General features: G+C 41.6%; 1 protein-coding gene across 2 annotated transcripts; it reads right to left on the reverse strand.

Annotated features, from left to right (window-relative positions):
* Positions 1-1,648: 1,648 nt before the first annotated feature.
* Positions 1,649-19,453, reverse strand: IQCB1 (IQ motif containing B1). 2 transcript variants are annotated; one of them, XM_010713930.3, is made up of 13 exons: positions 19,009-19,453; positions 18,055-18,217; positions 16,291-16,420; positions 14,024-14,117; positions 12,839-12,938; positions 12,154-12,326; positions 11,647-11,759; positions 10,464-10,573; positions 6,295-6,437; positions 5,713-5,861; positions 5,156-5,284; positions 4,636-4,792; positions 1,649-3,616 (listed from the first exon to the last, which is right to left on the reverse strand). In XM_010713930.3, the coding sequence occupies exons 1-13, from the start codon at positions 19,097-19,099 to the stop codon at positions 3,387-3,389; spliced, it is 1,782 nt and encodes a 593-aa protein (XP_010712232.2). In that variant the 5' UTR covers positions 19,100-19,453; the 3' UTR covers positions 1,649-3,386. The 2 variants fall into 2 exon arrangements, with proteins under 2 accessions (XP_010712232.2, XP_085083851.1); XM_085227725.1 differs by having other exon boundaries at positions 18,055-18,191; positions 19,009-19,452.
* Between the last annotated feature and the right edge of the window lie 89 nt (positions 19,454-19,542).

Genomic DNA, 19,542 nt, shown 5'->3' on the forward strand with positions numbered 1-19,542 from the left:
AGGGAGGGGCGGGGCCGCGGCTGAGGGGAGAAGCGCGCGAGGGCGCAGCGGTGCGAAGGAAATGGTCTGTGAGAGCCGCAGCGCCCTGCCCTTGGTTCCTATGTCCGGGGAGCCCGGCTGGTAGAGGGCACGGCAGCACCCGAGCTCCCCGTGTCCGATCCAGGCTTCCATATCGATCATTTAGCGAACGATCTCCTCATTAAAGGGTTTTTCACCTGGAGGATGACCCGGTGTCTCTGTGCTAAGAGGAGAGCTTAGAGACCTATTGCAACGATCTTTATGGCTCCCCGCTCCCTTTCTTATGCGTGTTCATTTATAAATAGCCCTGCTTAGAGAAAGCTCTGGTTTCTCACTGCGCTTGAGGTAACGGTATCCTGCAGCTGTTTGTAACCGGGTTCTGCTCCTGTGGAAATGAGCAGCAGGAGGCTGAAGTGAAAGATGAAATGGTACCTGGAAAAGACCTCTAAGATCATCCAGTCCAACCCATCCCCACCATGCCCACTAACCACGTCTCTCAGTGCCACATCTCCGCATTTCTTGAGCACCTCCATGGATGCCTCCATCACCTCCCTGTGCAGCCTGTGCCAGTGCCTCGCCACTCTTTCTGAGAATAATTTTTTCCTAATACTTATCCTCAACCTCCCCTGGCACAACTTGAGGCTATTCCCTTCTCATCGTTTTAATTGCCCACCTGGCTACCTCCTGTCCTGCTCAGTGCTCTGAATGGCCAGGGGACACCCTGCTCGTAGAGGCATCGCCTCAAGCCCATGCCTGTGTCTGTGCTGGAGATGAGTTTCAGGTGGCACCTTTGGCAGAACAGCTGCTGTCCCTTATCCATAGCCAACAGAGGGATTCGTTTTCCAGATTTTTTAGTGCTGCTGAAATGGTTGCAGTAAAGCTCCCGTATAGCTTGACTGAGGGAAAGGAAGAAACAAAACCACGTGACAAATTGGTCCGATTTATCACAGCAACAGAAACTGCAATTCAGCTAAATCGCCCCCACAGGTCAGGTTAGCCTGTATCAATATTTAATGACCTGAGCACTGCTGCCTTCACAGCTCCAGCTCCACCTCTGTCCCTGCCCTGTGTCACCCCACAGTCAAGGAAGGCATCCCTGCTGCAAGCCAGGTTTTGCTATCAGGCTACCTAGGCAGGCATGCTGCCTGCCCAAAGAGACACAGCCATATTGAGCCCCACTCCCACTAGATCAGCCCACCTGTGCTGCATTTATGCCTCCGGACAATCTCAGCTCCCTGCTTTCTGGGCATGCCTTTGGGACAGCAGTGGGAGCAAATGATGGGCAGTGTTGGAGCACGAGGCAAAGCCTGGACAGCTATGAGCCCAGCAGTGGTGGAAGGGACAGCACCTGGGCAGAAAGGCCACTGCAGAGGGGCCAGCAGCCCTGGGTCTGTTGCTTGTACATGGCCACACTTCCTCACTGCTTTGCTGCCTTAGTTCACTTGGCGTGTAAAATAGAGATACTGAGATCTCTACATTTTACAAAATGTAAAGAGGTGTTCTTAGTTATTAGGGCAGGGGAATTTGCACTTCTGGGCTGGTAATAAATAACCCCACAACTTGAATTCCTCCAGCAAGGCTGCACCTTTCACCCAGCCCTCCATCCACTTAAAAAAAAAAAAGCAAGCCATTATCCAGCAAATTGTATATTTCAAAGGGAAAGTTCATTACTCACTCCAGTGGCAGTGAGTGGCAGAGGTCATTAACATTACAATAAAAGGCTTTTTGGTGAGACCTTCTATAATTCACTTGGTATTTAACACTGGCTGGGGGCCTCATCTCTTTACATAAAATACATTAAGCAAAGCACCTCTGTGCACATCGCCCTGTGTTAAAGAGCTGTTATAATGAGGGTGATTAGGAATAAACATAACAGCAGAGGCTGCTGCCTCCTCTGCCTTTTTGGGTCAGTGGCTATACAGCAGGGGATACAATGACATGTGGGGAGGACAGAGGCAGTGTATTTGCAAGGGAACAGGTGGTTTGCTGCAGTTCAGCTGGGGAAGCTGGGCATTTTCCAGCATTAGAGCTTGGCAGCTGCTGAGAACGATTTCATCCCCAGCTCCTCCAACTCTGGTGCTCGTAGGGCACCTGGTTTCTGATAAGCATGGTCTAAAACTAATAGCAAGGCTGTGGAGAACACGTAATTCAACAGTCACATGCGAGTGCCCTGTCAAATAATGGATTTTTTCACCAGTTAACTCTCCAAGACAGGAGCTGAGAGCCAATTCAGTGCCTTCCAAATCACTGTGCCTGCTAAAAAAATTAACCCAGAGCACAGCTCTTCCTCCTGGCAGCTGCCCCGTTATTAATTTTAAAGTATCAGCTGCGTCTGAATGGCCTTGGACTTCTGCCTACTATTTCTATTTATTTGTTTTCCATTCATCACTAAAATTAAAACCTTCTAGAGAAGATGGAAAGCAAACACACTGAAGCAATATTGCTGCCCATATACAATTGGCAGACACCACTGTGCTTTTTCTTCCTCTGCAGTTTTAAGACTTTCTGGGTCTCACCTAATAAATACTTTATTAGTAGTGCAGGCACCTACTGCAGTCTTGTGTTCTCCTTTCTTTCTGTGCAGATTGTCAGCTGTGGCCTTTGGCCCTCGACTACAGGTTTTCACCATAGACCAGGTCACAGTGATCATGCTGGAGACCTTTCTGTATCAAATGATATCCACATGGTTTAAGAAGATGAAGGTGGTGGTGCAGATGGCCACAATGACACTATTGATCCCATTTAGCAGTTTGGACTGTGACCATGTTACAATGCAGTGCACTGGCTGTGCAAGGAACTGCATGCTTTTAAAGGAAAACACATACAGTCTAATAAGATCTTTCATCTTCTTGCTTTTTCACTTGTTTCTAAGCAAGAAGTGGAGATTCCTCAGTCCAAGCTTTGCCTGTGCTGACCAGAGTTAGCTGTTCTACCCTGCTGGAAACACCCAGCTTGTTTCCTACTTGCCTGAGTTCTCATGTCTTGATTTGTTCTGCCTTCATCTCAAAGCACATTAGCCCAGGCTTTTACAAGGGAATAATTTTTTATGCATCTGAGTGCAAGTAATAAGTGAAAATGCAAAGGTTATATACAGTCAAAGTTATATAAGTTACAAAATATCTGTATTTACAACTACAGTACCTAAATCCTTTTGGTATTAGCACAGTCAATACTTTACTGCTGATGCACAGAAAGATTCTTAACAAGGTAAATAAAATAAAACCTTGTTCTTTTTCAGTGCTTTGTCTTAGAATTCAAGTATTTTGCTTCCTTAAAAACACGTACAAGTAGTGCATAGTGCACGGTATGAGCCTGGCTAAATGAGTAACAGATTTTCTGGCTGTAAATGGATGAGCTTCCACCAATAGCTATAAGGATTTCCTTCCACCAATAAACAGACTTCCAAGTTCTGCATTCAAGATGTCATCAGGAATGACATCATCCTCCTCAAACTCATCTCCAAGCTTCTTCCACCATGGCCAGCGAGCGTATTTCAGCATAGCATTGTGGGACTCTTTGGCCTTGGTAGCTACAGGGACTGATCGACTCATGAAAACAGCAAGATCTTTTTCTGTGGTCTCTGCCAACTGCGGAGCATCTGTAAGAACAAGGAGAATCAGGTTTCTGTATTTTGTTTCTTATGCTGCAGTTTTATGAGTATTTTAAACAAAACAATAAAGATCACTACTCTTTCACCTCCTAATGTCCTAGGTGACTCATTTCCCCTTGCTGACATTACAATTTTATTGCTATGTGATAAACCACATTGGAGAAGTAATCCAAATTAACGCTATCTCAAAAAATAAATACAGAACGGGGAAAGATAGAAGGAGGGAAAGCAGGACTACATCATTCAGTGATGGTGGTGGTATCCATCAAACCAAGTTCTCATGAAACTGTGACATAAGAGGAGCTCCTCGTCACTGATGCTGATCAGCACTCCTGGCACAGGCTGATATCAGTGTCGTGCTTCTACTGCAGCAGCACTGCGTATTCACTGCCTGGGGGCCCCAGCACAATGTAAGCAAGCTGTTGGTCTGCCTGTTCAGGCAGCATTGAGCTGCAGTGGCACATCATGTGACAGACTAAGTAATGGAATTTCAGTAACTTGCTGAATTTTGTCCTGCTTGGGTGCTCTCTGCTGGCTGCAGTTTGCTATTCTCGTTTTCAATCCAAGCTATGTGAAATTTAGATAGCACAGCAGTGAATTCTGTTTCAAATAAAGCTAGGCCAGACTAAGACATGCCTCAAAATTTACAGCTCAAAGATTTTCCTCTTCATATGAAGAAAACAAGAAAACAGAATAAAAAAAACATTAGAGAAAGAGGTTGTGTAAGATGCCCTTAAAAACATTTATGTCTTTTACAAGGACCATTGCTTTTGTTGTGAGTACATCAGAAAGACTTCGAGCAGAAAAATAAGCAGCTCCTAGAAAAGGAGATATATTTACAGCAATATCTGGATAATTTCTAACAAGGCCTCAAAATCTAGATATAAGTTGTATGGCAAAGGAAGAAAGCTATTTCAGTTTTTAAATAAGACTGTTCCCTTTAATTTTCTTTCTAAATTAGTTTAATCCAAATGCTAATTAAAACTATGACCAGAGCAGTCACGTACTCATTAGCAGCTCCACATCAGTGTTGACCTGAGCCAGTAACGTCTCTCTCCGCTGTGCTGCTCTCTGATCCAGCCTGCTTCTCAGCAGGAACTGTGCCAGCTTTTCCTGGGCCTGCATATGTAATTCTTTACTCATTTCTTCTGACATTTGGGAAGCCTGGAGGAAAATAAAAGTTTGTTACCATGAAGATCCATTAATCCGCTGGGGGCAGATTAATGTCCACACAAGGAATACAAATGCTGTTCTTAATTGTTAACTTAATCATTTTGCTTCCTCTGGAGCTCTCTCCAAACCTATTTACCAAGTATATGTAATTCTCCAATTACAGTTTGTTTTGACCTTTTTTATTCAATTAATAGTTTAAATCCCCAACATTTAAGCATCTTGCTCTCAAACAAGCAGAGTTAATATAGCCATACCTCACATGGATTATCTTGATCGAAATTTATGAATATACCTCATCCCTACAGTACTTTATGTTGCATCATTAATGAGAATTATGAAATGACTGAAACAGACCGGATGCAATTTGATGTAGTCATCCACCTTCTGCTGTAAAGCTACTCTCTGCTCATCAGTCAGCCCTTTGGGATCTTTCCAGGAAGAAAGAGTTTTCTTTCTTCTTCGTTTTTCCAAGAACTTACAAGCCTTTGAAAAAAACACATGAGAATATGAAAATCATAGACAGGGAGTTTGTCTCACTTTGCAATAAATCAGTGACAGAAAAACGTCTTAGCACTGCACTCCTTAAAACATAACTTTAGCTATACCAAAAAGGCAACATAAAATGGTCAGCATGAATACTCAATGTTAGAACACTGGCGTAGTGAAGTTCCAGCCTTTGGTTTCAAAATGGTAGCTCATATTTGAGATAGAAGATTGTATCACACTTCCTATCTCATGCAAGGTTCAACCTCTCTAGCCAACCTGTAGCTATAGATTATCACCCTCTGCATGGTTTTTGAATAACTTATAGCTATACCAACATTAAGAAAAGTGAACAAATCTTTGGATGGAAGGCATCAAAATACTGCACTCAGTCCTATCTAATTTTAGAACAAAGTTTATACACTTACTGCTCTCTGAATGATGACAGCTGCTTTATACTCCTTAAGAGACTGTTTCTGTTGATGAAAATTTTTTCTTGCTCTATACCCTCGCCAAAATCTCTGGATAGTTAATGCAGATTTCACCTCCATTTCCTGCATGTGCTTATTTATCTGACCTACCAATGTGAGAAAAATCCAGTTATAAGATCATGGGTTGAGATCTACCAACAATTTACACTTTTAATCCTTAAAAACTAAATGATATAAAAAAGCTGGGGTACTACCAGTGAAATACCCTTCCTCAAAAGCCCACTAGCTGCAGGCCATTTCTCAGAGAAGGCCTGTAGGTGCCACGGAGCTTTATGTAGAGAGGGCCTCCTTTTCTCCTATACCATTCTGAAGGCAGCATTTCTCAGTCATCATCTCAGTCAGTAGTTACTGAGCCCTTGAAGAACTAGCACATTCTTGGTCAGGTAATCAGGTCAGGAAAAGAGATGGTAAGACTACAGTGCAAACAGACATGCAAGATTAGGAAATACATTTGAGGAAAATGTTCTTAAAGAGACCCAGACAGTTTAATCTTCTGAAACACTTCAATGTAACACATACTGGGATGGATTATTTCCAGTAAGGCCAGCTGTCTTTCATGGAAGAGTCTCATGGCCCTCCCTCTCTGGAGTTGCATTTGCAGTTTTAGGGCCTCATCTTCCTTTTGTTTTTCCAAAAGCTGAAGCTCCTGTTCTCGTTTAGCTCTACAATACACAAATACATTAACAATTAACTTAAGTTGTACATTTCTTAAAAGAATCTCTGTCTATATTGAATGACCCTGCTGCTGCCAAGCCAGCTGCTGGCTGCAGGACTACACCAAGCAACAAGATGTCACCTGCAAACTAACAAATTACCACACTACCTGTGAACAGGAAAAAATGTGAGCCAGAAATTCAATTTGTTATCAAATAAAAAAATATATTTTTACTTAGGTTATAGTTCTAAGCACACTAAAGAGAGTAATGCACATGAGACATTCACAACTAGAGTGAATTAAACTGTTTTGCTTCCATCATCTGTGGAAAAGGTAAAGCAACACTAGGCAACTGATACGGTATATATCTTTTCCAGTGCATCCATCAGTATGCATGGCACCTGCTTTCCATTCTATGTACTATTCTTTCATACAGGCTGCTAAAGGAGATCAGAATGTTGGTTGTTAAGGTTCATTTTTTAAATCTTGAAGGACTTTTTCTCCAGGAAATACACACTGACACATTTTCTCCATCGATTTTGTTAACAGAACATTAAGAAAGAATCTTCTTGCAAATTCTTCATCTGCACTGGTTGTTGCAATTTGATGTTAGGATGTTGCCCCGCTGTGCTTGGCATTGGAAATGCCCCAGTAAATGTTTCACAAATCAGACAAGCAAAAACTCTGTGACTGGCTCCTATGTGTTTAAGCTAATAATATAGACTAATATATTAATGCTAAATACACTCACATATCTATACCAATAATTACTGAGACCACTTGGACATGGTCTCAGTGAGGCTGGAGGAGCTGTGATCTAGGGCTCTCCCTCTCTCCCCTCTCTTGTCCCAGTGGACCTGACAACCTCATTAGCAGTTCAACACTCAAGATTAAGAGTTCCACCCATGTTGAGGTAATGATGCAACTCCCTTCCCCATTGCAGTGAGATCACTAGCCTGCTTAGGGCCTGAGTACCTCTGCTGGACCCACAGCTGGGAGTTCTGCTCTCCTCTGGCACTTTACTAGGGACAGTGAAAGAGATGCGGGGAAAAGGGCACAAATAGAGTATTAGCATAAAGGGTGAGGAGGAGGGGAGAAAAAAGCAGCAGGCTAGTACCAGTGCCCAGCAATTTTGGTATCACTATATGTCACATACCTTTAGACTCACAGTACCATTGAAATAACAGCGTGCTTCCTCATTGCTATTATAAAATTAATGGTAATTTTTCCACCAACTATAGTTTCTCCCCAGTCTCTGTAACTTTGTGGGGAAAGATAGGATGGAGGTATTATGATCTGGATTTAAAGATCTGGCTCCAACTGATAAACACCATGGTCTAAGAGACCATAATCCTCTTACGACAGTAATGCAGACTCTAAGTGTGCCCACACATCCACCTACAGACACAAATCAGGATGTATACAATAACATCAGAATGGGCTCAAGGTTTTCAGCCCACACGTTTCTGTAAATGAGAACTCTTAACTTTTGCATTTTTAATCCAAGAAGGCACAAACTATACTTCTACGCTGAATGATGTCACAGGGTGAAACAAGACTTTTGATGACATTTCCCTAATAAAACTATCAACACTTTTCCCTAGAAATTTTTATGAGCTCCACTAAGTGGAAAACAACAAGAATGTTTTATGAACTTCTCAGATATGCATCTGTGAAGCTGACAGTAGTACTAGCCAAGTTTGTAAGTGTTTACTTCTTAAGTAGTCTGTAAAACTATACATCCTTCTTCACTCTCCATTTCTCCCAGTAATAAGCCACGTTTGTTTGTACAAAACCGCACTAACAGGGAAATACGTCAGAACAGGAGGACGACACACACAAAGAGCCAGGCCTTCTTCAGCAGCTCACAGCACGGATTAACCTCCCTCTGATCGCCTACATGTACATCTACATTCACACACACATGTGATACCTGATTAATACAAATTACTGCCATTTTAACAGTTCTACAATTAGTTACATAAAACTGAACTAACTTCATGGAAAGACTGCAAACTTTTATATCACTGAGGAGACATTTGTGAAACTACAGAGTTTCAGAAGCCTGTAACTTGTAGAGTTGAAGATCTTTCACTGCAGCTGCAGGTGAGCCAGATTTAGAGTTTCAGCCTTAGCAGTATGGAACCATGCTTCTTCTAAAATAAATCCACGAATATAACCAAGCCCCGGCTGTTAAAAATTCAAATGGCCACTTGAAAGCTTTTCTAAAATAATGCTCACAATATTCCAAAGCTTATTTTGATTTTTTGGCATAACTCTAAATGCAGTTTTGACCTAGACAGAAAAAAAAAGCCACTAGAGCTGTACAGTCACTGTATTGTACTTAGTACACCAGGACTGACCGGGCCATGACCGTATGACTAAAAATATTAATACATTTTTATTCTTCTCAGTGTTAGAAAAACACATTTAAAAGTCAACTTAAATGATTCAAGAACTGCTTGTTTAAGATGCATGTGCTAATGCTTGCAATACTGAGAAGATGACACAAGACAGTTAAGCAGCTGGCTCATTGCCTCCAGCCTGGCCACCCTCTCCTTTCTGCTTTATCCTGCTACACCTGATCCTATCAGGACTTCAGGACACATGTACTTTATGGTGGAATTTTTAAAGAGTTAACTGTGAAGCAGTTAACTGTTCTGCCACCAGTACATCATCCTCTAATGCTGTTTAGTGCAATCCAATGCTAGAGTTCCACACTTTCAGTTTTCCATGTGCTATACATTTTTACACAGAGGCATCAAAGAACTAAGGGCTTTTTTTCATGGAAAAGAATTTTGGCAGCTGGGAAAGGGACAGTTGGAGCTTTTGGCACCAGAAATAGCAATTTGGTACTGCTAGAAAAGCACATTGTTTGGATGTTTTTGCTAAAAGAATCTGCAGTGAAATAGCTCATATTGGCATTACATTACTTCTATGTTTGAGAAAATACAGCTGACAGGAAAAAGGCATCTTTCAGACGGAGGACCTCTGGGTCAACCCAGGAAAATTCCCTGGGACATGGGAACAAATCCTTGGGAAAGCTACACATTTCCAAGCACAGGAAGGACAGGAAGCAAATGGGAACAGCCATCGAAGATTTATCACAGACAAATCACGTGTGACCAGCCTGATGGCCTTCTGTGATGACTGGCTGTGTGGATGAGGAGAGAGAGCACTGGGTGTCATTTACCTGGACTTCAGCAAGGCTATCATCAGTCTCCCATGCACTACAGGGCAGGGCTGGCACTCAAAGGAAACACCACAGACACAGAAAATGGGTCAGTAGAAACCACATTAAATTCAAATGGGAAGTCCTACACTTGGGACTAAATAACCTCATGAATCATACAGGTTGGGCCCTGATTACCTGGACACTGAAAAGAACCTGGGGATTGTGGTGGCTTACAAACTGAACACAAGCCAGCATGTGCCCTTGCAGTAACAAACAGTAGCTGCATAGTGTGCTGCATTTGCAAAAGCAGAGACATCAGGTCACAGAAAATTATTTAAACAGCTTTACTCAAGCACTCTGGAGGGCACACCTGCAATATGCCCATACTTTACTGTGTTACTCAGCAGAAGACAGACATTGACTGACTGGAGAGATAGTGGTACAGAGCATATAGTATAAGTTCAGGGAATCTAATCTCTATCTTCTGCTATTTGTAGAGAAGATAGAGCCATATTCTTACAGGTGCACTGAAAAGGGACAAGAGTTAGTGGAAAAGAGCTGCAACAAGGAACATTCCTGCTAAATCTAATGGAAGAATTCTAATGGAACATGAATCATGCAGCACCAAGACAGGTCTGAGTGAGATGGTGGGTCTGCATCCTTGGAGACCTCCACAACTGCATACAGCCCTGAGCAGCCAGATATCTTGTTTTAAGGTTGGCCTTGCATTTAGGAGGGAATTGCTTGATATGACCTAAATTTTTCTTGAGATTCTGTGATGAGAGAAACACCAAACTAAACACAAACAAGTCCTATCACATGATTTTCTAGCACTTTTTACAAAGCGATGCTGTTTACCTGAAGCTTCTCTGCAAAGCTGTCACTGCTTGGGGCAGTTTTTTCAGTCTTTTTCTTGTCTGAAATCCTTTCCACGTTGCCTGAATTACACAAGCTGCCTGGTGCTGTCTCTGAAATGTATAAAAAAGCTAGCAGAATATTTGCTTTGCATATATAAACACGTTATTACTGTTTGCATATTTGGAACGATCTCAGCATTTGGTCAAACCTTATCAGTTTTCCAGTGCTCTGAAATGCACAGTGTTTATAACAGTGGGGGGCAGCTAAGGTCTTAAACAATGATTATCACAAAACTTGTATTTACTCCAAAGGCAGTTAACCTGATCATCTGGATCAATGCTCTCTTTGGTAAACAAATGAATCTACAGCACAGATACATATTAGCCACAGAACTGATATTAGAAATTTTAAAATTGAAAGTATCTGAAACACTTGATATTTCAAGTGTCAACTCAGTCAAAATATCTGCACTAGAGAGAATGGAAAGACAAGTCTGGAGAACTAACTGCAGGGAATATTTACATTTCCACTGTGATCAGCAAATGCAACAAATACGATTAAAAAAAAATTATATTCTCAAATGGTGTTTTTTCCAGAGAGAGCAAAACACCCAAAACACCCTGCTGTGTTTAAGTGAAAGCAGGACTGTGCAAACACAACTCTGATTTCCTTTGAACTACTCTCTCTGAAAACCCTGCATAGATTTTGTTAACCTCATAAAACACACATTTGCTCTTTTTATTGGAAGCACAGCCCAGACAATGTTCTCACTGAACGCTTTCACTACACAACTCTTAATGCTCCCAAGAATTCAGAAATCTACACTTATAACACTGATGCAAAACAAGCAGATACAATTATTTTTGTTTTACAGTTAACAAAAATTATCTTTTTTCCTATGATTGTATAAAACTTCACACTGCATTGTGACTATGCAAAGTCAGTTTCTCAAGCCATTCTCAATTTCCATTCCTCAATAACTGGAATTCCTTGAGATCTTAACAATGAAAGAGAAAAAAAAAATAGAGTGAATTGGAAATTAAAAAAAAATCCACTGATACAGTGAAAAAAACAGCACAGGCTTTGAAAAACTCAGACAAAGTAATATAGTAAATTCAACTTGTGTATATAAATCACAAGTAACTACAAATTCATATTAGAAAGTCTCATTAAAATTCAGCACCTGCACTTCCTCTTTTCCATTGGATTGTTCCAAGTATAGCAAGTCCAGAAGTTGACTGAGATCCCTGTCAAATCCTTTGCCAGTCCACTGTTTACTTAAAAGCACATTTAATCCTATGAAAGAGAGAAGAACCATGCAATACTGCAAAGGCAATTTTTTCTTTTCACGATTTCAAACAATTTTCAAATAAAAAAAATGAAATCTGACTCTACGTGCAAAGAAGAGTAGATTGAAGCTGAACGAGGTCAACCATCTTTGAGTTTACATATTATCTCTGAATATCTGGTGCTGAAAGCATTATTATTAAATATTATAGTTTTGTATGGGCAAGGGATTATGGCACCTATGTAACTGGCAGTTAAATCAGCAATGTATTTCCAATGTCTTATCAGTAGAGCACTGTAAGGTACTCGTTACTGAACCAAGATGGCTCTGGTTAAGCTCCACCTTTGTATTTTTATGGCGGATGCAAGGAGGCCAAGTGATGGATTGCACACAATCACAAACCTTTGTAGCGAGTTGCCAGTAACTTCAGGAGCTGCTTGCAAAATTTTGCCATCAGCAATAGCAATTTTGTAGCAGAGTTTCCTATGACAGGGTTGGTGGAAGATGAAAGCTTATAAACAAGTTCATCCAATACGGAATGCAGGATCTCTTCATCAACTCGAAGCAAGACAGAACTTTATATATAAAAAAAGGGGGAGGGGAGGAGAAATGAAGAGTTAGTTACAAGCTATCAGGTTTTTAATAGTGAATTCTTATTATAGATGTCCTCAGGTATTCAGCAAGACAACAGCCAACATACTCAACTAACTGGACCAGCAATCTGATCCAGGGTGTAAGGAAATGGAACTGAAGAGTCATTTTTGTTTTACGCTGCTTCTTTTTCTGCAATGAGTCGATACTCCCACGTTTATTCCAGTTAAACTGAGAAAACAAGTATTGCTAACTCATTCCTCACTGCTGCTGACTCAGTGGCAGAGGCAGTACTGCTATTTCAACCCATTCCCATTCCCTCATTTTAACAACAGGATAAACAAAATATTGAATATTTCTATTTCTACAGCAAAGACTAGGAAAAAAAAAAACACATCACAGCTCTCATATATGAAAAGTTCTATTTTACAAAGCAGTAATGAACTGAATTTGAAATTTAAGACTCAGGAAAATCAGTGAGATAAGAACAACTAACCTATTGACCCCCAAAATACTGTGTAAAACAGACATCATTGTAACTGCTGTTTCAACACTGTCTGATATTAGCAACTTCAGGAAGTGATCATTTTGCAGCACTGCAAGAAAAACAAACAGACAAGAAATCACACAGTCAGAATCCCAGGCTTTAAAATACTACAAAACAAATTAGCTTAATCATGAAACATAAGCCACAGCAAGTAAAAACAGACACTTTCTGGAACAAACATCATCTTTTATAATTTTTACATGAAGCTTACTGGAATAAGTAAACTATTTCAACACAAAAGGGAAAAAAAACCATGCTGGGCTCTGTTTTTCTGCCGTTGGATATCCTTTAGGCACTGGCACCGAGATATAACAAAAGCTTTAAAACCTCTTATATTATACTAGCACCAGTTTCAGTGGAATTTCATCTCTGGGACAACAATATCCAGAGAAGATAAGCACTTCAACCTTAACAGTTGGTTAAACCAGCTTCATTTAATGCAAGTCCACTGATGTCACTGAAGCACCATCTTTTCTTTTTATTCCAGTTCCAGTCTATATATGTAGAAATTTTTCTGTCCATTTATGTTTTTAGTTATGCATTTTATTACCTTTAATTTATTGCTTTCTGTTAGAGACAAAACCAAATGCTGCTTTTCATTATGAACTGAATATCCATGTGCTCAACACTGGTTTAATTGAAACTTTATTTTGGTCAAAAGTGCTAGTAAAGTTTGTTAGATACTTGGCAAAAAGTAGCATGAAAGATAGCATAGATAGCATGGTAACTAATTGAATAACCCATTTTCAGTTCATCCCCCATTTTAGGTCTTGGAATGCACTTCAGTCAAATTTCTGCATATATTAATCAAAGACAAGTGAGTAGCCCTGAAGTACTTTTTCACTAAAAAAATATCTGCTCTTTTAAAGGTACAAGATTACCAAGGGAAATTTCAGAAAAACACTTTTACTGTTTGTTTCTAAAAGACTAGAAATACAATTCCAATATTCTCCTTTAGTGGATCTTTTACAACCTCAATAATGCTGTTTCTGTTGAAAGGAATACTTTAATAGACTGCCTTAAGATCTACCACAAATTAGAAAACTAGGTGGGGATTGGCTCACGACTGTCTCGTGATAGCTCTATTTCATCTGAACAAATACCCAAGTATTTTACAAATTAATTTTCCCTTACCACACTCTGTTAGTTGAATATGTCCACCAAACAGCCAGCAGATGGCATCGGTTACTGTTTGGAAATAACGTAAAAAATCTTGTTTTTCTTCATCCTAAACAAAAGAGAAGTAAAAAAAACCCATGTGTATGTATCTTCCCACTACATCACGATATGGCAGGAAGTCTTGTATACTTCAGCTACTTGGAAACCAGCTCTACCAGCTGCACAAATGAGGTTGGTCAAACCACAGGAACCAGGCACACCAAAAAAAAAAAAGGCCAGAGATCAATCAACAAAGTCTAAACACACTGAATAAAGCATCCAATCCTGAGACCTTTGTAACAGGGAGAGAAAAGGCTTGTTGAATTCTTAGAAGTATATGTTAGTATGGGAGGGCTAAGAAGATAAATGACAGGTTAATACAAATGAATCACAGATTTGATTCACAAAGTAGTAAATACTTTGTTTAGGTACTTTATTTAAGATTACAGCACAGAAACAATGAGCACAAAGCAGCCAAAGATACAGTTAACAATCCACAAGGTTGCTGTGAACTGTCACGGTGAGGCTTCAGAAGCACTCCTAGTTGGAGGTCTGGCAGCAAATACCAAACCACTGTTGGAGCTGAAGTTCAATCAGTTTACCCAAACAAAATATAGACACACTTGCTTGTGACAACACTGCACTGGACACAATAGCCAGGAAGAAGCTAAGTTTTAATGGGAGCACACACACAATTTGGAGTTTGTATTTCAGGTGCAATCCACAGCCACTGGAAATCAAAATTCTCAGAGAGTGGACAGCAAAGCGGTTTGGTGACAAATGTTATTATAAAGCTCTTAGCCTGATATCTCCCACATTATTGAGCCTCCACCAGTGAAACTCTGGGAAGTCACTTCCTAGATGTGTGCATTAAGTCCCAGCCATTAGTCGTGGTTTAACTATGTATTTGGTACTGACTGAACAAGAGATACAAAATAGCAGGAAGAAGTTAAGGCACAATACTATCTTTGGTGTGTTTGGCAAGGCATCAGTTTCTGAAAGCTATTTTAGTACTTCCCTTTACTTCGAAGTGTAGGACAGAAGGTGAGTGAGGGCAGAATAATACCAGCAAAGAGGGATTTTTGAAGTTCCAGTGAGCAAGCATCAAATTTGGGTGCCCGGACACCTCTGAGACCACAAGATTTGAAAGCCAACATACTAACTATAATACAGACTGCATTTGAATTCAGAAGTAATCTTTGCCCACAAGCATGACTCAAGTAGCATGCAGGCTGAGACATAATAAGAAAGAGTAGGGGAAATTGCATATTGCAGATAAGACTGGAGTCTCCTGGGATGTCATTCAGGAAGCTTCCTCAGCACTAAATGCATTTCTAAAGTATTGAACAAACAACAAATACGTCACTCTACTGATACTTTCTGAGAAGTGATTACGTATGTACTGTCCAGAACAAGACACTGTAGGAAAACTTTGCCTAAGTTCAAGAAGTTAGCGAGACAAGAAATGGGATACAAAGGAGAAACAGGAATAATAAATGAAACTATCAGAATCCACTGGGTTGGTTATTTAAATTATCATTATTAATCTTTTTTGTTGGTTCTGGCACTCAGAATGCTTCAAAAGCATAACTGGACAAAACCCTTCTGCAAAGGAGAGCAATGTAAGAAAGTGTTCTCATCTGCTAAAACACAAAGCCTGCCTTTAGGGTTCCCTACATGCTGGCTCAGAAGCAGCAGGCATTTGGGGAATTTTTTTGCCATTTTCACTTTAGAAGTTCTATGGCAAAACAAACTTTGACCTATCTGACCTAAAGTCTTAAGTCTTCCTAAACCACGCTTTCTTTTATTGTAAAGCTGAACGAAGCACTGAGAATAAAGCAGTTACAAAGTCTGAACTAATCACACACCAAGTTAAAAAGACACTGCTATGGCTGGGATGCTGTTTTTTAAGGCTTTTTTTTTTTTTTTTTTCCCTATCTTACTGCTCTAATTCTTCTGTCTTATATATAATGACATCCTCTGTTAACTCCCCTAAAATTTCTGAAAAGTAGTAACCCAAATTCTACATCTATGGTAACAAATTTGTTTGGGCCCCTGTAATGGACTGGATGCTCCACGATAACAGATTTTAGTTTCAAAGCAATGCAAAGAAAATTTATTTTAATTTCTGGAAAATAATTTTTTATACTACATCATATCTGAAATAATATCCTACTTATGCAATAATAGGTTCAGAGAGGTTACAGAGATTCTCTGCTCTTTTGATTATGAAATTTAAATACCTTGACTGCTCGGATAAATCGCGCTTGCAGGCGTCTTCCCAAGAACAGCAGGTTGTCTACAGCTGAAGGAAGAAATTTCTTGTAAAATTCCTCAGGATCTTCTTTCACCTCCAATCCTACACAACAATGACTGAAATGGGGGGGAAAAAAATCAACCTGAATTGTCAAGGGCCTGTTTGAACAGTTTTGAATGAATGTCATGTCATCAGAGAAGAAATGCTTCACTGGAATGGGACAATCCAACATTGAACAACAGTTAACTGCTGTGACTAGCTCCAAGATAGCTGCCTCAGAAGGAACAGTAATCATTGGCAGGCTGGAGACACCAAGTAGAATAGCACTTCTCATAGCACATCTCAGTTTAAAACATATCCAAGGCACTTCTGCCTTTATTTTCATGGGTTCTGTTCAGACTTGTCCCATATGTTAGGGACAGGCTCTGATGGTCATAAGGAAAAGAAGCAAAGAAGCAAAGATAAACAGAGGCTTGCTAAGGGAAAAGAAAGTATGAGGAAGGTGGTGCAGATCACACGACAAAAAATACACCAAACAGCTATTACTTTACACAGAAGATTCTGTGAATCTGCCTACAGCTTTCCTCTAATTGAGGAACACATGCGGGATCAGTTCTTCAGATCTCAGTTTTCTGACTTCACTCACCACAAACACATTGGTCATTTCTGAAAGCTTATTTACTCACTTACAAGGAACTGCAATTTTTCGAACTGGGAATTTTTCAAGTCTGTATCCCACATCAGTGCGAGTGCAACAAAAATCCCTTTCTAACTTCTTATGAATTTTGCTTCCTGACATCTTATCTAATCTCTGTTAGCTTTCTGCGAACACACACACGTACAGCTTTGCTTACCTAAGCCCTGTGAAAGCACATTCTAAGCATGAAGCTCAGATTAATCCAGTTGCAAAAGGACATTTTTACAGCTAAAATAAATCTCACTTTTCTCTACAAATCAAAATAGCTTATAAGAGTTGATTTAAACATCACGCAGCCCTGGTGATAAATCTTGCATCTCTTACAGAAATTCCCTGCATTAAAAATTCATTTTGCAGATATGACATAAATAAGAGATGGTTGCCTAATTGCTTCATGCCTTAGAATTTTGCTCCCTAGTTAAACCAAAATCAAGTACAACTTGGGGAATATTTATAACTCATTATTTTTCCTGGCATCAAAAACTGAGATTGGATCATTGGGATTTGAGTTTTAAGTTGGCTTATTTACTAGCTAGGAATTAAACTTCATTATGCCATTCTCACAACATCAGTACATCAAGCTATCTAGTCTGTAAGAATAATGTCCTCTGTTACATTCAAAATGTAAATAGATATTTAAATGGAGTCAAGTCAAGCTGAGAGTCAATCAAGCTGAAATTTTTGTAAAACACATCTAAATAGACTTTTTTTTAATAACTGCAATAAGAATTAGTAATTACTTGGTAAAAACTGTGACACAGACAAGTACTGGTCACAAAAAAGGTAAATCCAATGCAAAAGCTGTTCCCACCGAACAGTTTACCCAGTTCAATGAAACACAATGAGAATGAATTAAACAGGGCCAATTAGGCTATGCCTGATCCCTCTGCTCTTGACTGCTCCCTGCACTTTAACCCTGGCCTTTCCTGAACAACAAGCCTTGTTCTGGATGGCAGCCAACGTATTACAGCTTCAAAAGAAAGAGAGCAAGATGAAAAGCCACAAAGAAAACAAGACGAAAACTTCTTAGCACTTTTTTTTTTTTTTTTTTACCTTATTATCTCTGCAAGCTGGGCAGCAGTAGCCCAGCCTCCATGCAGCCGAGAGCAATCTTGTCTAAGGACCAGCATGCAGTAGTGAATCAGATCATAAAAGTATATGTCTTGTTTAATTTTCTTGGACTCCTGATGCTGCAAGGAAGCACTGCTTAAAATTTCTGTGGGAAGAAAGCAGGAGAGAGGGGAAGCATAGGAAGAAGGGAAGCAAAGGGAAGCATAAGGTTCTGCTGTTCAATTTGGAAAGTACTTTTTTGTTGCCGTTTGTTCGTTCTCCAAATGTAAGAGGAATACATATACGTAGAGCTCAAGGCAATTCTAAAAATCCTAAGAGCAACCAAATATTTTCTCAGCACTTTCCACGCTCGCAGCTACAATCTGCTTGCTGGACGATGCTTGGGAGGATAGTTGAATCTACCTTTCCATTTTCTCACCGTACACTCAGATGTAAAATGCTATGCGGGACGTAGCCCACTTGTAGGAATGTCCTAGGCCAGAGAAAGCCACAGGCACTGCCAGACTTAGGCTCCCTTATAATTACATCCCGATTTAGAACAGGGCCCAGCTTGTTCGTGCCATTCCCACGAGGAGTGGCTGTGGCTGTGGTAAAGGCGCTGCGGGAAGGCCAGGCAGGGGAGCCTCACCGAGCTGTGCCTGAGCTCCGGGCTTACAGATCTACTGGCAGCCACAGCCTGGCTGGATGAGGGAGAAACGAGGGGGGGAGCAACGCGGCCCGGATCAGCGCGGGCCCGTACAGCGTGCCGGTGGGGAGCTGCCTCTTCCCGCTTCTTCCCTTCACCTCCACAGGCTGAACGCTGTCAGAACAGCCGCGTTATCACCTCCTCAGCCCTGCCAGCCCTGCCACCGCCGTTCCAACCGACCTCCTGAACCTAAGGAGGCGGCCCACGCCTCGCCGCTCGTCTCCTTTTACTGTGCGAGCGGAACAGATTACCCTTTAACTTCAGCAGCAGCCCCGGCACGTCTCGCTCGCTGCCCTCAGCGACCCGCGCGGCCAGGGCCAGCACCCGGGGGTCCGCGGCCATGGGGGAGCGCGGGGAGACCCGCGGCACCACACGGGGCTCCTCTGGGCCCGACTCCCTCGCCGTCAGCTGGAAGCCCGCGCCCCGCCCCTAGGACGGAAACAAACGCGAAGGAAGCCCCCGCGTCGCCTCCCGAGGCCTACGGCTTCGGCCAGAGATCTCGGCAGCTCCAGCATCCCTCGGCCCCGGGGACGGACGGGGCGGGACCCGCGCAGAGCGGCGCCCCTGCGGGGGGCGAAGGCTGACTGAGCCGAGCCCGACCCCCCCGACTCGCCAACCCTCCCGGCCGTGCGGTCGCGGCCGCTCTCCACCAACGAGAGCGCCGCCCTGAAGGAGGAGGGGATCATTTGCATATCCGCGTGCCAACGGCGCCTCCAACATCCCCCCCCCTCAACAGCGCGGCCTCTCGGCGGCGCGTCGCGGCGCCCAATCGGCGCTTACGCTGT

This window comes from Meleagris gallopavo, chromosome 7, assembly GCF_905368555.1.
Source record: "Meleagris gallopavo chromosome 7, MGAL_WU_HG_1.1, whole genome shotgun sequence".
NCBI lineage: Eukaryota > Metazoa > Chordata > Aves > Galliformes > Phasianidae > Meleagris > Meleagris gallopavo.

What these genes read in the sequence shown, in the direction of transcription:
- IQCB1 (XM_010713930.3), bottom strand. Translation starts at nt 19,099, where the DNA reads ATGGCCGCGGACCCCCGGGTGCTGGCCCTGGCCGCGCGGGTCGCTGAG. An exon ending in TATTCAACTAACAGAGTGTG is followed by an intron (nt 12,939 to 14,023) that starts GTAAGGGAAAAT and finishes TTTTTCTTGCAG; the next exon opens with TGCTGCAAAATGATCACTTC. An exon ending in ACTACATCAAATTGCATCCG is followed by an intron (nt 4,793 to 5,155) that starts GTCTGTTTCAGT and finishes ATTTTCCTCCAG; the next exon opens with GCTTCCCAAATGTCAGAAGA.